General features: G+C 48.2%; 1 protein-coding gene across 3 annotated transcripts in view; it reads left to right on the forward strand.

Annotated features, from left to right (window-relative positions):
• SLC2A9 (solute carrier family 2 member 9) overlaps window positions 1-22,103 on the forward strand; it is a 2,222,556-nt gene that overhangs the window by 315,949 nt on the left and 1,884,504 nt on the right. For 2 of the 3 annotated variants that reach the window (XM_085642420.1, XM_085642419.1), the window contains exon 1: window positions 13,130-13,294. The exons of the other annotated variant lie outside the window; for it this stretch is intronic. In XM_085642420.1, the coding sequence (XP_085498546.1) occupies window positions 13,171-13,294 (124 nt within the window). In that variant the 5' untranslated portion in view covers window positions 13,130-13,170. Of the gene's footprint in view, window positions 1-13,129; window positions 13,295-22,103 lie in introns of those variants that run through there. 3 annotated transcript variants of the gene reach the window in all.

Consider the following 22,103-nt stretch of genomic DNA (forward strand, 5'->3'; position numbering starts at 1 on the left):
CCTGCCCCTGTAGGGCCTGTATTTGCAGTTTACTGCCACTTTGACTTGGCATTTAAAACTTTAAAAGGGGAGTTTAAAGCTTGACAAGTGCCTTAAACTCCCCTTTTACTACATGTAGGTTACCCCTAAGGTAGGCCCTAGCGGCAGGGTGCTGTGGAAGTAAAAGGTAAGACATATACCTTTATATTTTGCATGTCTTGGTAGTGACATACTATTTTGTTTTCACTGCTGTGAGGCCTACACCTCTCATAGGCTAGCATTAGGAATTCCCTTATATGCTTTGAGGTGGTAATTCCTGATCAATAAGGAGTGGCGTTGCCATGTTTGGTATGTTTAGAATAGTAGTGATAAATTCTACTTACTGGCGAAGTTGGATTTCACAGTACTATTTTAGAAATGCCACCTAAGAAGTGGGCATTTCTCTGTGCTTATAACTCTTTGTGCTTTGCAGCCTGTCTTCAATACACGTCTGGACTGGATGACAGCTACACTTTGTGCATTCTCTCCAGACAGCCACAACACAGTAAGGGCTGTTTGTGAAAGGGGATACATCTGTATTCATCTGCATAAGAGAGTCTTCTAGGGCAGGAAGAGAGTGAGATGGTTCACACTTACATTTAAATAGGTTATGTCCTGCCCTCACACAAGGAGCTAATATATCCGTTACTGGTCGCCTGGAGCAAGGGCTGGCCTCAAAGAGATCTTTGGGCACCTTTGAGGGCTCCTTTAAAGTCACCCCCCACATCAAAGGCATTTTTGAGTACTGGGTCTCTGACCCCATATCTTTAGACACTGCTTGGGACTTGTAACAAGGCGCTGCAGGCTCTCCATATGTACATTGCCAGAGGACTGTTGTGCTGTCATAAAAGACTGCAATTTTGCTGACTGCTTTGCTGTGTTGGCCTGTGGCCTGCTGATTTCTGGACTGCAGGAGAGACTTACACTTTGCAACCTGCCTTGCTGTGCTGGCCTGCTGCCTGCTTGTGCCCCCAAGTGTTCCCCAGGGGCTTGTTGGCTTGCCCCCATTTTGAAATCTGAGGGCCATCAAAGATTTCAACTAAGCACCTCTGCTGTGTGCAGTTTGATTAAGAGCCGTGATTGATTGCTCCTTACTTTGCCTTCCAAAACAGCACTTGGTGGGCGCTCCATATTAGCCCTGTCAGTGCGTGCTGAGCATTTCAAGCTCTCCCAAGCACCGCCCTCTCCACGGTCTGAGAGACACCTTAGTGCTGGGGAAGCTCTGGCTTTGTGATCCTAAAGTTTGCCCAGTAACACGGGAACTCAATCGATGTCACGCTGTGGGCGGGGTCCGGCCACCAGATAGAGATCATTGGGCTGATGCAACAGCCGATTCTATGCTGTGTACCCGCGTCACCAGCCCGCCTGTGCCCCAGGAGGAGTACTGCCGCTGGGGACCCCTCCACTCTGACCTTATGGCCTAACGCCACACTGCTTGTTCAGCTTAGGAGTCCCAATGGTGCAGACTCTAGTAGTGAGGTCTTCATCCCTGCAACTCCTGGTTTCCAAGGTACTGTGTAACTACCGCAGGAACCTCCTAGGTCCCGCTCACTGATGTGCTCCCTTGTGTACAGCAGTGCCACTCCAGCCTCCCTGGTCCTGAGGGGAGCAGTGCCAAACTCTTGTTCCATGCTTGGGGAGCCCAGGGTCATCCCTGACCTGGTGGAAGCTGTCCCCCACTTCTTGGCGGGCAGCTCCGGCTTCAGACAAAGGAGTTGTGATCTGTGGGGCCCTGAAGGGGTCTTGGCTCCCCGGAAGTTGGGGGATTGTTCTTTTTCTGCATTGTGGGCAAAACCTCCGTAAGGAGCCAGAGAGAGGCGTGGGACCTCCTCCAAAAACTGAAACTATCTTATGTGACCCCTATCGTAGAGAATTTGCAGAAATTACAGTGAAGAAGCCAATCGGAGCACAGATGCTTCTGTGCCATAGTGTGACATACTGCATTTATGGGATTGTCTCTAACAACCTGCATTACTTGGAAAGTATTTATTGATATATGCCATTTTGGTCTTTTTGTTTAATGTACAATATAGAAACCTATTTTTATATGACTTTGTGTGGAGTCTTTTTTGGTGTATTCATTGTGTTACTGTGTATGTGTGTTTGTGAGTGTGTGTGTATCACAAATGCTTTACACATTCCCTTTATAGATAAGCCTGCCTGCTCTGCGCCAAGCTACCTGAGGTGAGCACAGGTTATCTTGGTGTGTAATTGAATTGCCCTGACTAGAGTAGTGGGTTCTTCCTGGCTGGAGTGCATACCTTAGCCAACCTGAAACCCCATTTCTAACACAGGTTCATTGGAACACCGTCTGGTCCAGAGACTTTATTGGCTGGGCTGTGCAGTACAGCTCTTCCAGGGAGATGGAGATTTTCATAGGGAAATGTATTTTGACAGGAAACCCCTGATCTTGAGCCTTACCTCTCAGGGCATAATCACCTGAAGTGAGGCACCCAGTACTCTGGAGTAATACAGGAATCTAGGGCATGCTTAGATGTGTCATCCAAAGCATATTTACCAGAAATTCCTGTAATCCTTAGAGGAACAGGCTTCTGCCAGCGTATCCCACTCTATGTTTCTTACTTTAGCTTTCCTATTCTTCAGGGCCCGTGAGTAATCTTTAATACATTTAGCTATATCCTCCCTGTTCTTAGGAGATTTCCCTAAGGCAATGTGCAGTTTGCTACATAGCAGCCTGCAGGTTTTGTCAAATCAGGAAGCCAGGCAGTAGGCCCTGACCTTAACCTTCTTGATGAAAATAGCTCTAATGGCATCCCTCAGGGCCACAAAAAAGTTGACAACCAGACAACTGCCAATCTGCTAGGATAGACACATCTGCAAAGATGAAAAAAATGTCTGTTTGTCAGCCACTAGCTTAGCAGACACTAGTTCAATATCAGCATGCCTCCATACAAGTCAGCTAAGGTTAGCCTTCGCTTTAATAACAGAATCACCCACCAGAGATCCCTTTCGGGTCAACGCCAGATGATTGATGGAACTGTAGAGGGCATTGTGGTCACTGAAAATGTTACATTTACTCTTGAATAATGCCACCCTCCAACACTATGATAGCCATGCCTCTGGAAACAAGGACATAGTCAATAGTAGAGCACTGTCCTCTCCCGCTTAATGTGACACAATCAGATCCATCGTTGTTAAGAAAATCAAAAGCATTTTACAAGTTGTGGCTAACTAAAATAGGATAAAGAAGAGTGACCCTAGCATCGCTGTTAAATGGTAGCGGCAGTCGTAGTCGATAACCTTTCAAGTATTGCCCGGCGGTAATCGCCTCTTATACCATTCGATGCTTAAACCAATAAAGAGGCAGGCGCCGGAGACTGGAAGGCAGGAAACAAAGTTTTATTCCGTCGGAGTGGAACACATCAGATCAGACAGCAAGGTATCGTCACGAGGTGCTCTCTCTGCATCTCTGAGGCCTGGCCTCTTATACACAGGTTTATGACTTTATTGCAGGTTTATCATACATGGCACATTCTTGAGATTGTTTTGATACATGAAAGAACATCCTCGGAATCCCCACTTCGAGCTCGTTCCCACACATATCTACAGTGGAAGTCCCCACCCCACCCACAGTAGGAGATGGCTATCACACAGCTGGACATTCCGCCAATTCCCGGGTGTGTGTGCGACCGGTCGGGTCTCAGGGGGTGGGGGGCCTTGATCTACTGTAATCCTTTGATGTGGGGTGTTTCCCTTACAGTAGGGGCAATAAACTGTATCCGCAGGGCTAGGTGATGGCCTGGGATCGGTTCGGACAATGGGGCGCAGAGGAAGGGGGTTATCAAAGAGATGCATGACCATGTATGGGATGTCGGTCAGGCGTGGGATGTGGTTCCATGGCAGGGTCGCGCAGAAGGAGAGGGTTTATGGCCCGTGTATGAGAGAGCGGGGGTGGCCGGCGCGCGGGGGAATGCTTGCAGCGCCAGGGGGACGCGCTGGTGATCGGCAATGAGCAGGGAGAGACCAAGGTGCCTAAAATGGCTGCCGTGCGCTTTCCTGTGTGTCGCGCTGGGGAGAGACAAGATGGCGCAGATAATGTTCAGTTCGCAAGCTAAATTTCCACAGTCCTCCCTTTTAACATATCTCGCCAGCTTGTTTAGTTCGGATTTATCCCCATAATGCCGCGAGCTTCTATCTTGTATAAGGCTTTCATATGTTCCGCTTCAAAGTTCCGAGTGTTAGAGCGGACGGGAATAACCTGACACATCTGTACATAATTACATGTAGTTGATGAAATAGGCGAGGAGGTAGTGCATACAAAATTACATCAGCTGCGCCGTATGTCAGACCCAGAGATAGGAGGAGGGGAGCTGGTTTGAGCACAAACATGATACCGTAAAGCAAAAATGTTTCTGGCAAAACAAGGGATATTTCGTACATTACTTAAGGCCCAGACTTCGTGTGGATCAAAAATAGTCAGCATAGTCAAGTGCACGGCTGGTGTTATACAAATGTCATTATACAAAGTTAGAGTTTCTTAACTTGTCAGTGTACAGTTAGAAGTGACTGATGCAATATCATGAAAACGCGATTGGAAGATAGTCAATATAAAAAGTGGTTGGGAGAGGAATTCAACTTAACATGAGTTACAGTCATGGAAGGGAGTTCTTCTTTCCAGTGTCCTATTATAATGAGCCATCACTGTTAAGCTCTTATTGTTCTTCTTCTTTTGTTGGCACTGTTGAGCACCGGCGGTGGAGCTAAGGTCCAGCTCAAATCCAAGTTTTCACGTAGCAGGGTGTGACCATTCGTTGTTCTCGGATCACAGTCCTGTTCCCTAACACATTTTATCATAGGTACCTTTGTGACGGGGTACCCGCATTTTGTTCTTCTGTAGTTAAGTCAAATTCAAAATCCATATAAAAGAGAGAGAGAGAGAGAGAGAGAGAGAGGGTGTGGCGTGCTTTGGGATGCCGAGGGAAGAGGGGGTGGAGTGGGATCGGATCAAAAAGCGGAACAAGGAGAGCAGAATCTTTCAGCACTGGGCCCATCAATCGGGCCCGACGGGTTGGAACTTCAGGCACGCTGGTCAGCGAGCAGGGGGCCTCGAGATAGCCCTTCGTTCTATCGCTTATCATGCTGATAATGGTGCCTCGTCTCACGCCCTTTTTTTTGCTTCGTTGCTTCCCCCTTGGTCGATGCCATAGATGTTCCATGGTCCGTAGCCAGGCTGTGCGTCACGTCCGACCCCTCTCTTCCGATGGCCGCAGGTTATCTTTGAATGAGTACAAGAAACAAAATCTTAGAGAGTTGGCAGGGAAGACATTTACACACTTCATCCTCTCTCCCAACCACCGAGTAGTTGGGGAAATGCCTTTATCGGTTGCTGTATGATTGATGTTTATTAACTCTTATGTCAGTGTGTGTTACTAATTCATTCATCATTGCTGTGGTACAGGTTTCTGTGGGTGTTCCTGTCCATCGTCTGGCCTGCTAGGTGTCGATTCCTGTGCCCTATAATCGTTGCAGGAAGCCTGACATCTGTCAACCTTCTGGTCTATCAAAAATTCGAACCGGCTTCTCCGGTAGAGACTCGTTCATCTTAACACAAGTTCTGTTAATACACATTTTCCTCCGAGGACTGCTAAGTTTATGAAAAAGTGCGAGGTGCTTCTGTCATGGGTTCACAGGTATCTATTTCGGGGAGGGACATAAGCTAAACATTTTTCTTGCTGGAGACAATAGGTAACCCTCATCAGCTTAGGCGATGTACCTTCAGAAAATAAAGTCATCTGCTGTTTTGTTCGGAATACTCTGGGACGGCTAGTACAGAGCTGGGGTGATTCTGTGAGGACGGGGTGCTTGGACATTCTAGTTCGGAACAATTGGGCGGGGGCAGTTCTGGGCGGTGGAGATGGTGTCGAAAAACCACTGACATATAGTCCCCGTGATGAGGGCCAAATTGGGAGACATCAGTCGTCTTACCTGTCCTTTCTTTCTCAGCCAATTAAGTTTAACATTTGCAGAAAGGAGAGGTAGTAACGTGGTAAAGTACGGTCGTTTTTGTTTCTGTCAATTTGTTCGAACACCGCCGTGCTTGAGGCCAATTATACACATACTGAGGAGGTATGTGTCGTTAATTTATTCAAAAAGAAAGAGGGCAAGAAAGCCTTCAGCGAGGGAGGGAGAGAGAGTAAGAGGAGAGAGAGAGAGAGAGAGAGAGAGAGAGAGAGAGAGAGAGAGAGAGAGAGAGAGAGAGAGAGAGAGAGAGATGCGCATCAAGTAGGCTATTTGGCATACGTACGACACAAAACGAGAGAGAGAGGCATGTGTACGATAATAGGCTACTTGGTGTACACACGACATGGAGTAGCATGGGTTAGTTCTATGTAAGAAAACACAAGCGGGGGAAAGACATAAATTCGGTGATCACGTACACACAAATACCGGATGGGGCGTGACAGTACATACATCAAGCGCAGAAACTTAAGACGGAGACACAGGGCTACGTTGAGTATGGGGACCTCTCCTTTCCTGTCCTCTTTCCTATGCATGCTGCGTATTTTCAGTATTTTTGTAGTTTATCTTGGGGGGGGGTGTCGGACCTTTTACTCCCCTCCCTTTGATCGATAGACAAGCACTTCAATCATACGAGGACGCTCTCTTCAAGCGACCCAAGCATGAAATGCATACACATTCATACCGCATAATCGTAGCACACACGCACAATCATACCATACAGTTTTTCATGTTCCCAATGGTGGTCTGCACTTTGCGCACTATCCCACAATGTTTGTCTATGTTTTTCCTATATTGAACACGGTGCTGTCCATGTCCACTCCATTCTTCAGTCGGAACTTCGTCGTGACCTATAGAGAGGGAAAAGAGAGGGGGGATGTGCAGCATTCAAAGTACATTAGCGCACGTAGACACGAAAAAGTTCTACTTACCATGTACCAGGCTAGCCGCAGGAGTGGGTAATACCACAGACCTATTATTCTTTTCTTCCGAAACAAAGATGCTCTATTTCATTCATCTCCTAAATTCGGGTTCCCTGGTCGTACATGCATTTCTCAATCGGTCGTATATTATGGTGCAAGATACCATACCTTGCATTCGGCATATACCTTAAGCTATAGTCGACCATTTTCTGACAACTCTTGGAAAAAGACAGGTGTGACGGGTACAAATTCCGTTAATCAAAAAGATTCAGGCAAATGGGGTCTGCATTATCTGTTTTCTATTGCTTGGGAGTAACAATCATTTATTCAAAAAAAACCCTTTACCAACCCAGATGATTTGTCATGACACTGATTCCGTAATTCCTTTAAGAAGCCCTTTATTTACAACAATGTCAGTATACAAATACGGGCCTACAACCGTTCAGGCCGGCCACGGTGTGAGAGGCGTCTCGGCGCCATTTTGGGGCGAGGTCGGGTGGGTCCATTGTACAGTCTAAGTCTTTCCACTAACTAGCTGCCGGACCAGAATCCCCTTCGGTAGTTCGAGAACTTTTCGTCAGCGTCAGCTTGCGTCAGCATGGCGTCACCGCGGTCTTGTAGTGATGCCGTGGTCCGTCCTTGGGGCGGGACAGCAGGCGGGTTCTTCCGCCGTCGCCCTGAATCGGTCTTTCTTTTACGGCACCAAAACGGAGGCAAGATGGTTGCCGCCCGGGGCAAGGACAAGTTAATGTGGAATAATCAAGCAAATAGCGGCGATTGCCCCCACCGGAGGCCCACGGGAGTCGAATGTCAATGACTCCCGCAGAATCTGCAAAGCTGAGAGGGTGTTTTTCAAGGGGTGGGGCCCATGCCCGAGCAGACAAGCTTTCGAGTCCAGGGCCGTCTTTCGGTGGGCCAGGCCTGGATCCGAAGAACCGGCCGCCAGAGTCCAGAGGCAGCAGCAGCAGCAGCAGCAGCTCTTCGTTACAGCCACCGGGGTGGGTCCCTCGATCCCGCAGCTGCGGGGGCCCATTTCTCGAGTGAAACGCTAATGGCAATCTTAGTGGATCCGCACCTGAGTGGCTACCCGGCAGGCAAGACTTGAGTGGCTGTCTTGCTGCAGCTGGTCGGTGAGTGCAGGGGCGCCTACTCATCTGGACGGCGAGTGAATTGGCTGGGTGCAACTCAGCTGGCCGGTGAAAGAAACGGCGGGGTGCAATTCAGCTGGCCGGCGAGTAAAATGGCAGGGTGCAACTCAGCTGGCCGGCGAGTAAAAATGGCTGGGGTGCCCTCATCTGCTGGCGAGCCTCCACCTGGGGAGGCGGGGGAGGCCCGTCCGCGTCGCTTCCCCCTGCCAGGGCACCCTCCGCTGCCGGTCGAAGCAGAGAATGGGAGGACCAATACAACATGGTGGACTCCATCTTGGCGCCGCCAGGGCCTCGGCGCTGCGTGTAGCCTCCGGCCTATTCGCACAATCGTCCGCCACTGATGTCGATGGATTTTTGCATGGCTTTTATAGCCCAAAGCCGACTAAAAGGACCGCCCAAAACAGGCCAATGTTGCAACTTCGAGGTAGGAGAGGCGAGGACAGTGTCACGCGGACGTAAATGCTTTGGGATGGAGGTTGCAGCAGACTGTCATGTAAATAGTTGTTTAAAACGTGTTTTAACTTGTTCACCCTGTCGGAATGTTATTATACCTATAAGTTATTAAAATGTTTTAATTATACTACTTTGTTGGCGTGTTGTACATATTTGCAATCTAGCAACGAGCACAAGGATGTTACTGTGTAATCGGAAAATGGCATAGTCCAATTGTGCGTGATTCTAATCCAGTTCGGTGACGTCGATGGTGGGTATCAGCAGGCTTCCGGTTGTGCAGGATTTTTTTGTGTTTACTGGGCGGGGTGGGCGGTAGGGCGGACATGTTTAGGCAGCGAGAGCGACGGAGCCGAGTTACCTCGTGGCCGTCTTGACCGTGAGCTTGGCTCCTTCCCCTAGTTTCATATATCCCACAAAGGTCTATTTCCTAGTGTTTCTTTTAGTTTTGTAGGATCAAAAAGGATCCCACCAGTGGCCACTGACTCTCGGGGTCCCCCTTTGTATATTTATACCATGGCTTGCTATAAGCTACGGCGACTAGTCTATATTTAGTGAACATGTCCTTATTAGGGGTGCCTTCCAGTGGAGCCGGATGGTCCACCTCTAATAAGCGGTCCGGGCAGAACCAACTACCAATCAGTGGGGAGAAGATAGGCATGACGGGTTACAACGGGGACAAAAGTCAGCACTACCTATCTTTTCACTGCTTGCAAAGACTAGACAGAATATCTCTATTCCTCGTTATTTGTAAGCAGAGAATACCTCCAAAGAACCAATATCGAACAACTAGTGTTCGGACAATCAATCAATCAATGGGGAGATAAAGATAGGCACGACGGGTTACAATGGGGACAAAAGTCTGCGTTACCTACCCTTCACTATTTGCAAAGACTAGACAGAATATTTCTATTCTACGTTATTTGCAAACAGAGAATATCTCAAAGAGCACTATTCTTCAAAACAATCAATGTTCGGACAATCAATCAGTGGGGAGATAAAGATAGGCACGACGGGTTACAACGGGGACAAAAGTCTGCGTTACCTACCCTTCACTATCTGCAAAGGGGGAGAGAGAGAGTATTTCTACTCCTCCCCGTTTGTAGACAGCGAATATCTCAAAGAGAACAATCAATAAGCAATACTAGTATTTTCAATCAATCAATCAATCAATCGTTTCGCAATTTGTCGTGTTTCACGACCTTACCCAGACCACGTGGACAGTTTCTCGTCTTCCGCCTCCAGCGCCCGATCGTCCCCTATTCTCCGTATTTGCCGCGGCACTCCTGATGGTTCCCAGTCAGGACCGTAGATCACTCGAGAGAGGTCTGCTCGGAACCAGTGAAGTTCGGATGATCGGCTGCCAGACGAGGGTCTATCGGGCAGGAGCTCTCCCGATCGTTGCAGTCGTTCACTCTGTCGTCGGGACCTCTCCCACTGGATCCACGTGTCGCTGATGGGCCCCACGCTTGGGACGCCAATTGTTAAATGGTAGCGGCAGTCGTAGTCGATAACCTTTCAAGTATTGCCCGGCGGTAATCGCCTCTTATACCATTCGATGCTTAAACCAATAAAGAGGCAGGCGCCGGAGACTGGAAGGCAGGAAACAAAGTTTTATTCCGTCGGAGTGGAACACATCAGATCAGACAGCAAGGTATCGTCACGAGGTGCTCTCTCTGCATCTCTGAGGCCTGGCCTCTTATACACAGGTTTATGACTTTATTGCAGGTTTATCATACATGGCACATTCTTGAGATTGTTTTGATACATGAAAGAACATCCTCGGAATCCCCACTTCGAGCTCGTTCCCACACATATCTACAGTGGAAGTCCCCACCCCACCCACAGTAGCAGATGGCTATCACACAGCTGCACATTCCGCCAATTCCCGGGTGTGTGTGCGACCGGTCGGGTCTCAGGGGGTGGGGGGCCTTGATCTACTGTAATCCTTTGATGTGGGGTGTTTCCCTTACAGTAGGGGCAATAAACTGTATCCGCAGGGCTAGGTGATGGCCTGGGATCGGTTCGGACAATGGGGCGCAGAGGAAGGGGGTTATCAAAGAGATGCATGACCATGTATGGGATGTCGGTCAGGCGTGGGATGTGGTTCCATGGCAGGGTCGCGTAGAAGGAGAGGGTTTATGGCCCGTGTATGAGAGAGCGGGGGTGGCCGGCGCGCGGGGGAATGCTTGCAGCGCCAGGGGGACGCGCTGGTGATCGGCAATGAGCAGGGAGAGACCAAGGTGCCTAAAATGGCTGCCGTGCGCTTTCCTGTGTGTTGCGCTGGGGAGAGACAAGATGGCGCAGATAATGTTCAGTTCGCAAGCTAAATTTCCACATCGCCATTCCTACTGAAAGATTTGTGGGGAAATTTGAATGGCTCAATGAGTGCCATTGTGTCCCCCACCCTAGCGTTAAAATCACCAGCTACCAATGGGCATATATACCCCACAGAGCAAGGAGGGCTGAGGGTCAAAGAAGAATCAATACAAGCAGACAAGGCAGTAAAATTCCTATCACCTTTGGCCGAAAAACTCGTCATTATAAAAGTTGTTCACGCATAACCCTCCATTCAAAGGTCATTTTAAATGAAAGACCTGGATGAGTCTGCTGCCAGAGTCAATACATGTTATTGGGCAGCACAAGGAGCCCGTAAACCAAGCTTGTAAACCGGCACTCGCCAGCCCCAAAGGGGACTGAACAGCATGTCGGTCAAAACTAAAACAATTGTGACACAGGACGTTTTCCATGGCCCAGGTCTCCTCAAGCAGAACAACATCAAATTGCTGGACCTAGTCCATCTAGACATGTGATCCTATCATGGCCTTAACTCCTGCAATGTTCCAACTAAGCACCCTGAGGTGCCCGGTCGCCACTTTATTGGCAAAGAGGGAACTGCACTCACCCTCCTGCAGGGGCCTAGTCAGAGGGGCAGGAGATGGAATATTGACCAGAGGATCAGAAGAAGGCACCAACACAAACAACAGAGTGCTGGGGCAGGGCAGCTGGCAAAGGGAGACAGCAAGATCCTGCAAAAGACAGTCAATCCACCTCAGATAGGGTGGAGAGTGGTGCAAAGCGATTAGAAGTTGCGAGCTCCAGAGGCTGTTCCCCATTGGTTCTAGCAGGCGGGCAGCTCGGCACTAGAGCCAAAGTACTATAAAAATAAGAAAGTGGCACGAGCCCGATCGATTTTGATTCATTCAGGTCCTATTGGCCTGGGGCACATGACCTTCAACAATTTGAGGACTCTGGAAATTCACAACAATACAATCCCCATCAAAACACTTTTGTCGCGAACCCACCCACCCAATCTTTTTTACCATTAAAATGTCTCTGACAGGGCAAACAAAAGTTAGTTTAAGTGTTCATCCAATGGGAGACCTTATTTCTCAGTTTGATGGTTGTTTCACCAGCCCAAAGAGGTAACACAGGTACATTGGCCAGAACAACCAAACCACATATGGCCATGATGCCAGCGGAAGATGTTTGGTGGGAGGGCTATCCCTGTGTAATGGGACAGCAGACCGGGGCCCCAGTGATTGAGAGCTGCCCATTGGTGCAGTTGCTATGTCCATTTGGCTGGCCACAATATCCAAGCCTTCCGATAGCAAGGGGACGGTTGTCCACACCAGATGTAGGAGGCATAGTGCTGCTGCAAGTGGCTGTATCATGAGGAAATAGCACTGGCAAGGCGTGCCTTCCCTGAGGTAGCGCTCACTCCACTCCCTCCATCACACACGTCCTTAGCTTCTACGAGGCAGCATTTTAATAATCAGTTGTGGCCTCTGGGACACTTTATTTCACTTTGCCCGCCCAGCCAAAATGTAGGGCTTCTAGTTTCCACCAATGTTTCTGGCTCTATGAGCTTTAAAATACTTAATTTATTAAACATTTCTCTAAAAATGAGCCCGATGAGACTAGCCAAATGCTGTTTCATGAACGGGCATGATCCAAGAATGTGGACAACTTTTTGGGGAGAGCCCCGCCTAATTGTGATCCCAATCCGACCCTGCCTCAAACCACTTTCCCAATAAGCACTGCAAACACCCCTTTTTCTTTCCAGAAGCTCCTCTAGACGACTCTTCTCTCCTCCCGAAAATAAGGATGTCTCCCCCCTTAAAATCGTGAGTTTTGACGGCGATGCGTTTCTGGTATATTGGCAGTGTGTTCGGTGCCTTCAGGTTTAATGGCTCTGCAAGTCTGTCTTCATGCTACTGTCTGCACAGCCCAGTTTTCAAGGCACTGCAAGCATGACTTTTTGACAGACACCGTTGCCCCATGTAAGTGTAGTTCTTGCCTGTTGTCAATGTCTAGGCGCTGACTTTTGATGGCAACTCACTTTCGACCTGTTGCCAGTGCACTGCTTTAGCTGTCCTTCAGGATTAACTCTGTTTATTCGTTCCTTAACTTCCCGTCAGCATCTCTCCTGTGCTCGGCGCTAGCGAGGCTCAGCAGAGCCGTGACACCGCCGCTTTCAGGGTTACGGTGGAGAGAACGTGATGGTCTCGGGAAGGTGCCAATGGAAGTCCCCGCCCGCCTCCGCTGCAGCCAGTGAGCGGGCGCTGGTGCTGGCGGGGCGGGCGCTTGGTCGTAAAGACACCTTGCCTTTGCCCGCCCGAGTGGGCTGCTCCCTTCCTTGTTTTGCCAGGATGGCACGGCAGCCTGTTGGCGGGACTGCCTGCGATAGGGTGGAGGTGTGCGGAGTCAGAAACACCCAAGAAGCTATGGACGCCCCAGAGAGAGAGTGCGATGCCGAGGAGGCGTTGATGGGCGGTAAGCCTGGAGCGTGGCACTTTTAATACACTTGTGCCAAGCGGCTGCTTTGGAGATGGTTTTAAACGCTGTCTTCCCTCTTGTATTTAAATGTACAATAGGACTGACCACGTGGTGATCAGTCAGGCTACAAACACTGTAATCTAATCCGTAGTTTGCTCGGAAGTGCAGCAACGTTTTATATGTACACAACATGCCCGGGACGCCAGGTATGCATTGGGCACTCCCTCCGGCCATTCACTCAGATCAATGACAGTGAATTTATGCAAACATGAAGAGCCGTCACCTCACTGAAGTGCTCACGTCATAAACTCGCCTCTGGCCACCACAGCATGGTTGCAGTTCCCGAGAGCGCGTCTGTAACAACACACAGTGCTCCGCAGTCATTTACTGATGGATTAGCAAAGCCATGTGATACGAGTACACATTTCAGTGTCATGCCATTTTCCCAGGGGCTGCGAGAATGCCATTACATTTATTTTTGTCTGTCGCCTCATGGTTTTGAACACAGGGCGTGCGTGGATTTGACTGGCTTTTTCGCACCAAACGAGGCATGAGAGTAGCATGCTGGGCTGCAGGAATGCCACCGTTCTATCGCGTACACGGGTCTTCTAAATTGAATCAATACTTGTTGTGTAGTTTAGCACACACACACACGGGCATTCACGCACTTGTTGGAGGTGATTCATTTGCATAGTTAACTTTCATATGTCAAGTTTTTCTTGGAACGCGTCAGCCAGAGGCGTTCAGTGCGCCAGTGTTACACAACACATGAAGACTGGATCATAAAAAGTAAATCATAGATAGATCATAAAACAATATTTTTACCATCGGCACTAAGTCGAAGTCCCTTGTTCTTATCAAGGGGTGTAGTGTGTGAGCACTAAAGGTTGATCCTACATGAGGGTTATGGGAAGAGACGTGGACGTGTGCCTTGTGGGGTGTCATGCAGTGTGGTGCGAGGTCCTGTAAAAGTGCCCAGATTATTCTGCCGATGCCACTGAAAGACACGTGATATAAAGAGGGGCAAAGAAAACAAGCATTGGCATAGCCAATAGGTCTCGCCTTTGGGACCTTATAAGTGTTTAGCCATGCAACAGTTGCATAACTAAACACTTATAAGGTCCCAAAAGCGAGACCTATTGGCTATGCCAATGCTTGTTTTAACTGCTGCAATCTATTGAAGCCTCAAGGAGAACATCAAAGCGGCCGTGCGGCTGCGAAAGTGATCGCGGCCGCGAAAGTGAAAGTAATCCCGCACATGCACATGCACTGTAGCTCTAGGCTGGCCTGGTAGCACTTTTTGGAGCCCTCACAAAATGTCTCGCCAGACCAGCGCATGCGCTGGGTCAGGCGAGACCTAAAAACAGGGGACATGTCTATGGATCAAAATTGTTTCTGTGTCAATGTTAGACCTGTCAGCCTTTGGGAGGTTCCGCTCCAATGTTTCGTCTTCCTCCTCCATATTTTCTAATTTTGTCAATTGTCAAGTATATTTCTGACGGTTCCCTCAATCTGTTCCCTGAGCCGGATGGCTCCAACGGATTGAGGGAAGCGTCTGAAATATACTTGACAATTGACATTGGGACTATGGCTGCTTCCTCATTCACGCTGATCCTTTTTTTGTTGAAATGTTTGGTGTTATCGTGTACAACCAAGATACGATCATTATACTTACGTAACTACAGGATGACCTAATAAAAAGAACTGTGGAGTTGTGGCAGGAATTTGGCGTGCTCCATATTGATTGACTCTTACCCATTTGCTATAGTGCCCTGAAGAAGCCCGTGTTTATGGGCGAAATGCGTTGGCTGCGTCTGTATGCCTGACAAAGGAGAATATTGAATTTGAACAAAGAATAACAAAATTATCTTGTTCAAACTGGGAACTATGAACTAAAATTGTTTAAAACCAAGATTCTTTACTGATTGTAATTATATTGCCTCTCATCATTTTGTTACCCTAGTAAAGTGCACCACATGTGTCCAGGGCCTGTAAATTAAATTCTACCAGTGGGCCGGCAGCACTGATTGTGCCACTTTAAACATGTCTCAAGCCAGCCATTGCAGAGCTTGTGTGTACAGTTTAAACTGACATTTCGACCTTGCAAAATAAGCCTTTTACCAGGTCCAACCCCTACTTTTTAGATCCCTTCTCTTAACCTTAACGGCGCACATGCGCTGCCTAGAACCGAGAGATGTTGTATCCACATCTAAGCTTACAGCCGCCCATAGATTTGCCATTTGCAGACATCATCGTCACTTTTCAATCCTTCATCTCCGTTCTTCCACGGTGTGCATGCGCCATGCCTCTTCCAGTATTGAGCCCTCCGCAAAAGCACTGGCCAATTACACATCTCCATACACAGTGACCCTTTTAGTTAATGATTTTTGGACTACTTTTTTCATTGGTTAACACTTCTTTTCATAAGCACTATTGTTTACGTTCAGGGCCGGACCCCGAACCGAAACCGGCCTAGGCAAACTACCCGGCCAGCCCCCGGGATGGGGGGGAGGTCTGCGGCCGAGCTGTTTGCTATGGCCGGTTTCAGCTGATATTGTTACAGTGGGCCGATATTGCTGGCCCCAGTAACAAAGACAGCCCCGGGGCCCAAAACCGGCCCCCACCATGGCAGCCCAACCGGGGAAAGACCCAGTGCCCGCTATGGCCAGTCTGTTTACGTTTGCTCCATTATGTCTCCGTTACTGTCTCTTTTTCCCCTGTGGCTGCCTCTGTTTAAACCCTGCCACCCACGACAAACACCTGCAACGGCCCTGCTGAGAACGGGTGAGGTCTGGAACAGAGGGCTGGAAAGGTGGGTCTGATTTCACCCCCCGGAACAGTCACTATTCAGTTGCGCCTTTTTTGCAGCACTTAGAAATGCCTCCCAAAGCTCTATATGAAAAAATAATAACTTAGCGAGTGTTGGTTGAAACGTGTCTGCTAGTTCCACATCCATCAACTGTACCAGTATGCTAGATCTCTTCTCGTGGCACACAGTACTGGACAATTATACCTTTTTGTGAGTGGTTCTGCTGGTGATTGAGGGTTGGTGGAAGCTAATATTGAATTTTGTTTCACAGTGGCCTAGAGGTAGCATATAAGAGGAGGGGCCTGATCTGTTTTTAGATATGGGATTAACTGCGTTCTCTAGTTTGATTAGTGTATATAATCCCACCTGAAGCACTTAGCCAGGCTTCCCCTAAGTCTCTCGGGACCTGTGATGTCTCTGTGTTTTACAGGGGCCCTGCTCTTGTTTTCCCTTCTCCACTGTTGCACTCCCGAGTTACTCAAACAATTTAACCCTGAGGCCCATTACACAAGAACCATGTCATGAGTTGTGGTAGTTTATGTTGGATTCTGAATGTCCTAACCTACAGTATAGCTATTTACTAACCACCGCCCCCCTGTCCTGTTCTACCAGGATTAAACCCCTACTTCACCAGTCAAAGTGCTGCCAGCCCCCCTTACAGTACTGGAAAATACTGGGGCCCCTACATTTACCTGTAGTACTGTTAGGCACTGGGTCCACCTTTCTCTAATTTCATTTAGTTTTTTGCATGCAGTGATTACAAGTGTAACATAAACTATACAGTGAGTCAAATAAAAAGCAACGCATCCTTTAAAACTTGTTTATATGTGTAACTTTTATTAAGTAAAACAGTTCAATAAAAGTCCCTATTAAAACCTCGTGCTTAATAAATCATTCCTTGAGGTAGAATCAGGTTGGAAGAAACCACATTCTCTCTCTGTGTCTCTCTCTCTCTCTCTCTTTTTTTTTTGAATGAGCCAAAAATATCTGAACTATATTACTACGAAACAATGATTTGTGGAAGGAATTATGAGGGCTGTTTGGCTTACATTGGGCAATCTTGAACCGTGTGTGTGTCTGCTGAGGCACACATTTTGCATTTCACTGTATAGAAGACAGCGATAGACGAGTCATGCATGTCGCACTTCATTGTTATGTAGAGGTGATCATTCCAAAAAAAACAAGGGATTGGATGGGTATTGAACCTCAAAGATTCAGTCACCCAGGAGACCTCTAAGGAGAGGCCAATGATCGAATGGGTGTTTCTAGTTTACTCTTTTTGTTTCCACTTTACTCTTTTTCTCTATGCCAAATTCGATTTCCACTGCAGAGGAGATAAAGGTTCGACTTGCATCTTCCCGGTACTGGGTTTTTATCCAGGCGTCAGTCTGTCCTATTATTCATGTCTGCCCAATCCTGTGTATGTGCATACGTGTGCCGATGTGCACACGGGTGGCTGTATGAATATTGATCTGTTTACAGAGATGTCTACTGGTCTGTGCTCATGGGTGCTTGTATTCATGAATGCATGCGTCTATCGTCTTGCGCACATTGGTGCCTGTGTATGTTGGACTGTGTGCATGGATGTTGTGGGTCTCTGTATGCAAAGTACAGTAGCCAAAACTTTTGACTTTGCCAATATTTATTCATGGGTGGAGGCCAGATTCCCCCCTCTAGGTCAGTGAGGCCAGCTATAATTCGGTTACCACTCCTAATGGGTGGTCGGTGGGCTGGAGGAGGTGGCCATCAGTGACTCGCCAGAATGACAAGCGTGCATGGGGGCGAGGATGCGCCACTGACAGCCAGGGTGGTCTGTGTCCGGCAGAAGTGGCGGTGATGGCGCTCTGGCGGGTGTCGCTGCACTGGCCCATGTTCCTTCCGCCCGCACGAGCTGCCTCGCAATTACTGTTCGTGTTTCACCTCTTCCTGCTCGGAACCTTGGCGCCGCACCCCCACCCCTCCCCAGCCCCCAGGCCAGTGTCCCTTCATTTTCGTAAGAACTGGTTTGCTGCTCCTCTTTCTTTCACGACTTTGTCTTTCTTCTGTGTTCTTCGTACAGACTGAACTCTGACCTCCTTGCCCTACCTGCAGCGGATTCGAAGGGAGGGAGCTCTGTTGTTGACAAATGCAAAGCTTCTGTAGCCCCTAGTGCCATCCTTGTGAAGCGCCTAAGCTCCTTCCATATCATAATATGATGGGCTCAGGTTTGCAACATTTGTGTGAGGCAGTGGGGCTGATTGAGCGGACAAGGTGCTGGTTTATGACTGAAAGTACTCGAAAGAGCTTCACCAGCCTTTGACCATAGCAATCCTTTAAAAATAAGTCTTATGCACACATCGTTACATAAACCGTCCAGGACCAGCAGAGTGGGGCGTAGCATCTTGAGACCCGCCCGCCCCCAAAGTGCTAGATCACCTATGCACAGATAATAACAGTCAATCAATCAGGGATTTATTAAGCGCGCTACTCACCCGTGCGGGTCTCAAGGCGCTGAAGGGAAGGAGGGTGGGGGGGGGGGGGGGGGGGGAGTGGGGGGGGGGTGCGGGGGATTCCAGCCTCTGCTGCTCTGTAATTGTCTCAGCAGTGGCACATGTGTTCTTTTTTGGAAAAATGTGGGTATAGTTAGTAAACCCCGTGGGCAGTATTCTATGGGAGGTGCTTTAGAGTCTTCTTTGGGCGGTTGCGTTGCATTTGCAAACATTGTACAAATTCCTCACACCCTTTTTCCCATATGAATACTTTCGACATATGCAGCAATTGCATAGGCAGAGGGAGTTCCTCATCTGCATGGAGCCACAGATAAGTGCTGATGCTTGCTCTCCGTTTTCGGTCTGGCTGCAGACCGCTTTATATATCACCAGAGTTGTTGTCAGCACAACATACAATGTAACGAGAGATTTTGGGTCGTCCCCTTTCACTCACTGGCTTGTATGGGTGAGCTCTCTGCAGGAACGGTTAATGGGCAAACACTTTTTAGAATCAGTCTACAGTACTTTATAGACATTTATAGTTTCCTTATTAATAAGCGATTTTCAAACAAAGTAGTCCCTTTTTAGGTCTTGGCTGTAGACCGCGCATAAGCTGTCTCGAAAACACATGTTTTATCTACGTTATGAGCTTCATCTCACCCATAGGCTTCCCATTTGCTGGCTCCATCTTTGCTCTCCTATGTTTTCTCCCCATTTGTCCATAACATACATTTGTCATGCCTCTTCCTGTCTTTAACCCTCCCAAAGAGCAGCGTATCCCTCATTTTGTGACCATTTTAGGAACTGCTTTCTTCTTGTTTTAGTAGCCCTCCTCAGGAGCGATGGTGTTTTCATTCGCTCAGAGTGCCGTTTTTTAGGTCTCGGGACCATCCGGTCTGCCGAAGGCAGAACCGGAAGTCGAGAGATTTAATGACTTGGAGAAGAGGGGCTTGATCCCGCCCTTCTTCTCCCCTGTTCTCCATTGGCTGGCCTCGTAAATGCTGGCCAGCCACTGGAGAAGAGGTGCCATCACTCCGATCAGGCCCCGTCCTTTTCGGATCGGGGGGCGTGTTTTTTGCAGAAAGTCTCATTCTCTCCTCCAGCCAATGGCTGGAGGAGAGAAAAGACAAACACGCCCCCGAATCCGAAAAGGACGCTGCGTCTCTGCCTCGGAGAAAGGCAGTGGTGTGCCTTTTGCTCTGCCTTGTTTGTGGAGTGGGAGGGTGTAAGTACACTTTCGATGTGACGTCATGGTTTGGCGCGAGTTAAGTGCTCCTGCTTTAATGCTGTGCCTCTTTTTGCTATGATTTTCTGCTGTGTAGGTGAATTGGAAAATACCCCGTCCCCTCCTTTACCGGCCAACACCCTTCCTCCAGACCCCGTGACCTCTACGGCGGCCGCCGAGTCCTGCAATGGTATTCCGATTCCTAGCACACCGTCTTTGTGTCTCGTGTTCCAGGAAAAGCACGGGTTTCTGTAGCTGTTTTTTACAATCCAGTCCAATGGTTGGAAATTTCACCGTCAGAAAGTTTGGGCAGACTCGATGCTCCGTGATGGCTTAGCTGAATAAAAATAACTTGTGTTTATACCCATAAAGTGAAGGCAGACTGTTTTTGCGCAGTACTTATAAGGTCATTAGTAATCCCGTTTATAAACCAGGTGCTAAAGCACCCTCCCATCAATAGGTTTTGTGTCAGGCCCGGTATGCGTGTAGATTGCCTCCACCGCTCCTTCCCATTTTGTTTTATTTGAAAACAACGTTAACCGCACTTCGCCATTGCGCACCAGCACTTACCCAAGTATAGGTCCCTGTGCGCTTGCTTCCTATGCTACAGAGACCAGAACCTCTGTGAGTTTTGTTGTTTAAAGCAACCCTGTGGGGTAAAGTTGTCCCAGACTCGAACAGTCCCATGCATTGTACATATCCCGACCAACTGCGATACCACCTCCAGCTTTGCAGCCCAGCATCCAAGATCACACCGTTTGTCAAATGTGCCAGAGCCCAAGTTAATTAACCCTAAGCCCTCTGCTGTCCGTGTTTGTATTACGGCAACTACGAGCTATAGTGATTTTGGAGAGGGGGGGGGGGGGGTTAAAGCGTCCCTGTGAATTAGAAGCTGCAATTTTGGCATATAGAAAAATGTGTCAATCATTCAGCACTTAATGCTACAGTTCATTGCCCTTTCTAAGCATTGTAAATCCTATATTTTACAATGACGAAGCTCTGTGTTGCAGGGCTCATTATGCAATGAAAAAACACAAAACACCGGGCCTGCTCTAACCTGAGGTGTGCAGGTGAAGAGGGCTTTCCATGATGCCTAAACAGAATAAACTACGCCGTAGGGCGGTTAATCACAATAGCACAGTGCTGCGAGGTGGTCTCTCAAGGCACTGTGGCGGGTTGTTGGTTCACTCGGCTTCACGGCTTCACTCGGCCGTCCTGTCCATGAATGCAGCAGACTCAGCCCGGGGCTGCCTAAATTTTTTGTGTTTAAGGCGGTAACCTCACTCAATGGCGCCTCTGATAGTTTCATGATTTGGAATTTTCACCCAAAGGCCATTGAAATCAGGTTAGATTACCCTAATTAGTAAATGGAAGCAAAGGTTACATCACCTCGGATGCCTTTGGTTGTCAGGTGAAAGTCAAAGCATTTTCCATTGCAATGGTCTCGGCATTGGTAAAGTTAGAACTATTGGCATTGCTCAGGACATTAGTTTTGTTTATGTTTTTGTTTTTAAAACATTTAAAGAAACGGCATTGTCATGAGCAATGCCAATAGCTCTAACTTTAACAATGCCGAGACCGTTGCATTGTAAATGCTTGTTTTCTTATCCGATCCTGCTTTTCATTTGCTCAGAGCGCCGTATCACTTCCCCTTTATTTTCTATGTTTATGAGCCCTCCTCCAAAGCACTGGTGTTTTAATTCGTTTTGAGTGCCGTTCTTTTTCCTATCCTGTCACAAGCCCCCCATCTCTGCATGCCCTGTGCTTCTCCACGATCACTATCCCTTTATTGTTTAGGTCTCGCCTGCCGTTAGCAGCGCGCATGCGCCGCCCTCACCATGCGAAGGCCTTTTGGAATCGATACGGATTCCAAGCGTGCACGCGAACGGACAAAAGATGTGCACGCGGGGACTGGATGCTTCACTGGCGGCGTGACACTCTGGGGACTTTTTTTTTGGGCACGGCAAACTGTACATTTCAATATTTGATGCTTTTAATAAGCAGCACGGCATGCTGCACTGTTTCCAAAAAGCATCAAATATTGAAAAAAAAGAGTCGGCAATCTTTGATTGTGCTCATTGGAGTGAGTGTTTGCATGCTTGTTTTTCGAGCTTCGTTTTTGTTGCATTGCCTTGCCGAGTCCCACGGCCATCTCTTTTAATTAACAGTGTCAGTAACCAACTTCCATAGTGTAAAAGAGCTGTGATAAGAGGAAAGAACACAATTTGCCCAGGATCACTCTGTCTCAGGACAGAAGCTGTGCTTTAGTTATTTTATTTCACTCTTTATGATGCCACCAAACCT

Source organism: Triturus cristatus, chromosome 2_2 (assembly GCF_964204655.1).
Source record: "Triturus cristatus chromosome 2_2, aTriCri1.1, whole genome shotgun sequence".
NCBI lineage: Eukaryota > Metazoa > Chordata > Amphibia > Caudata > Salamandridae > Triturus > Triturus cristatus.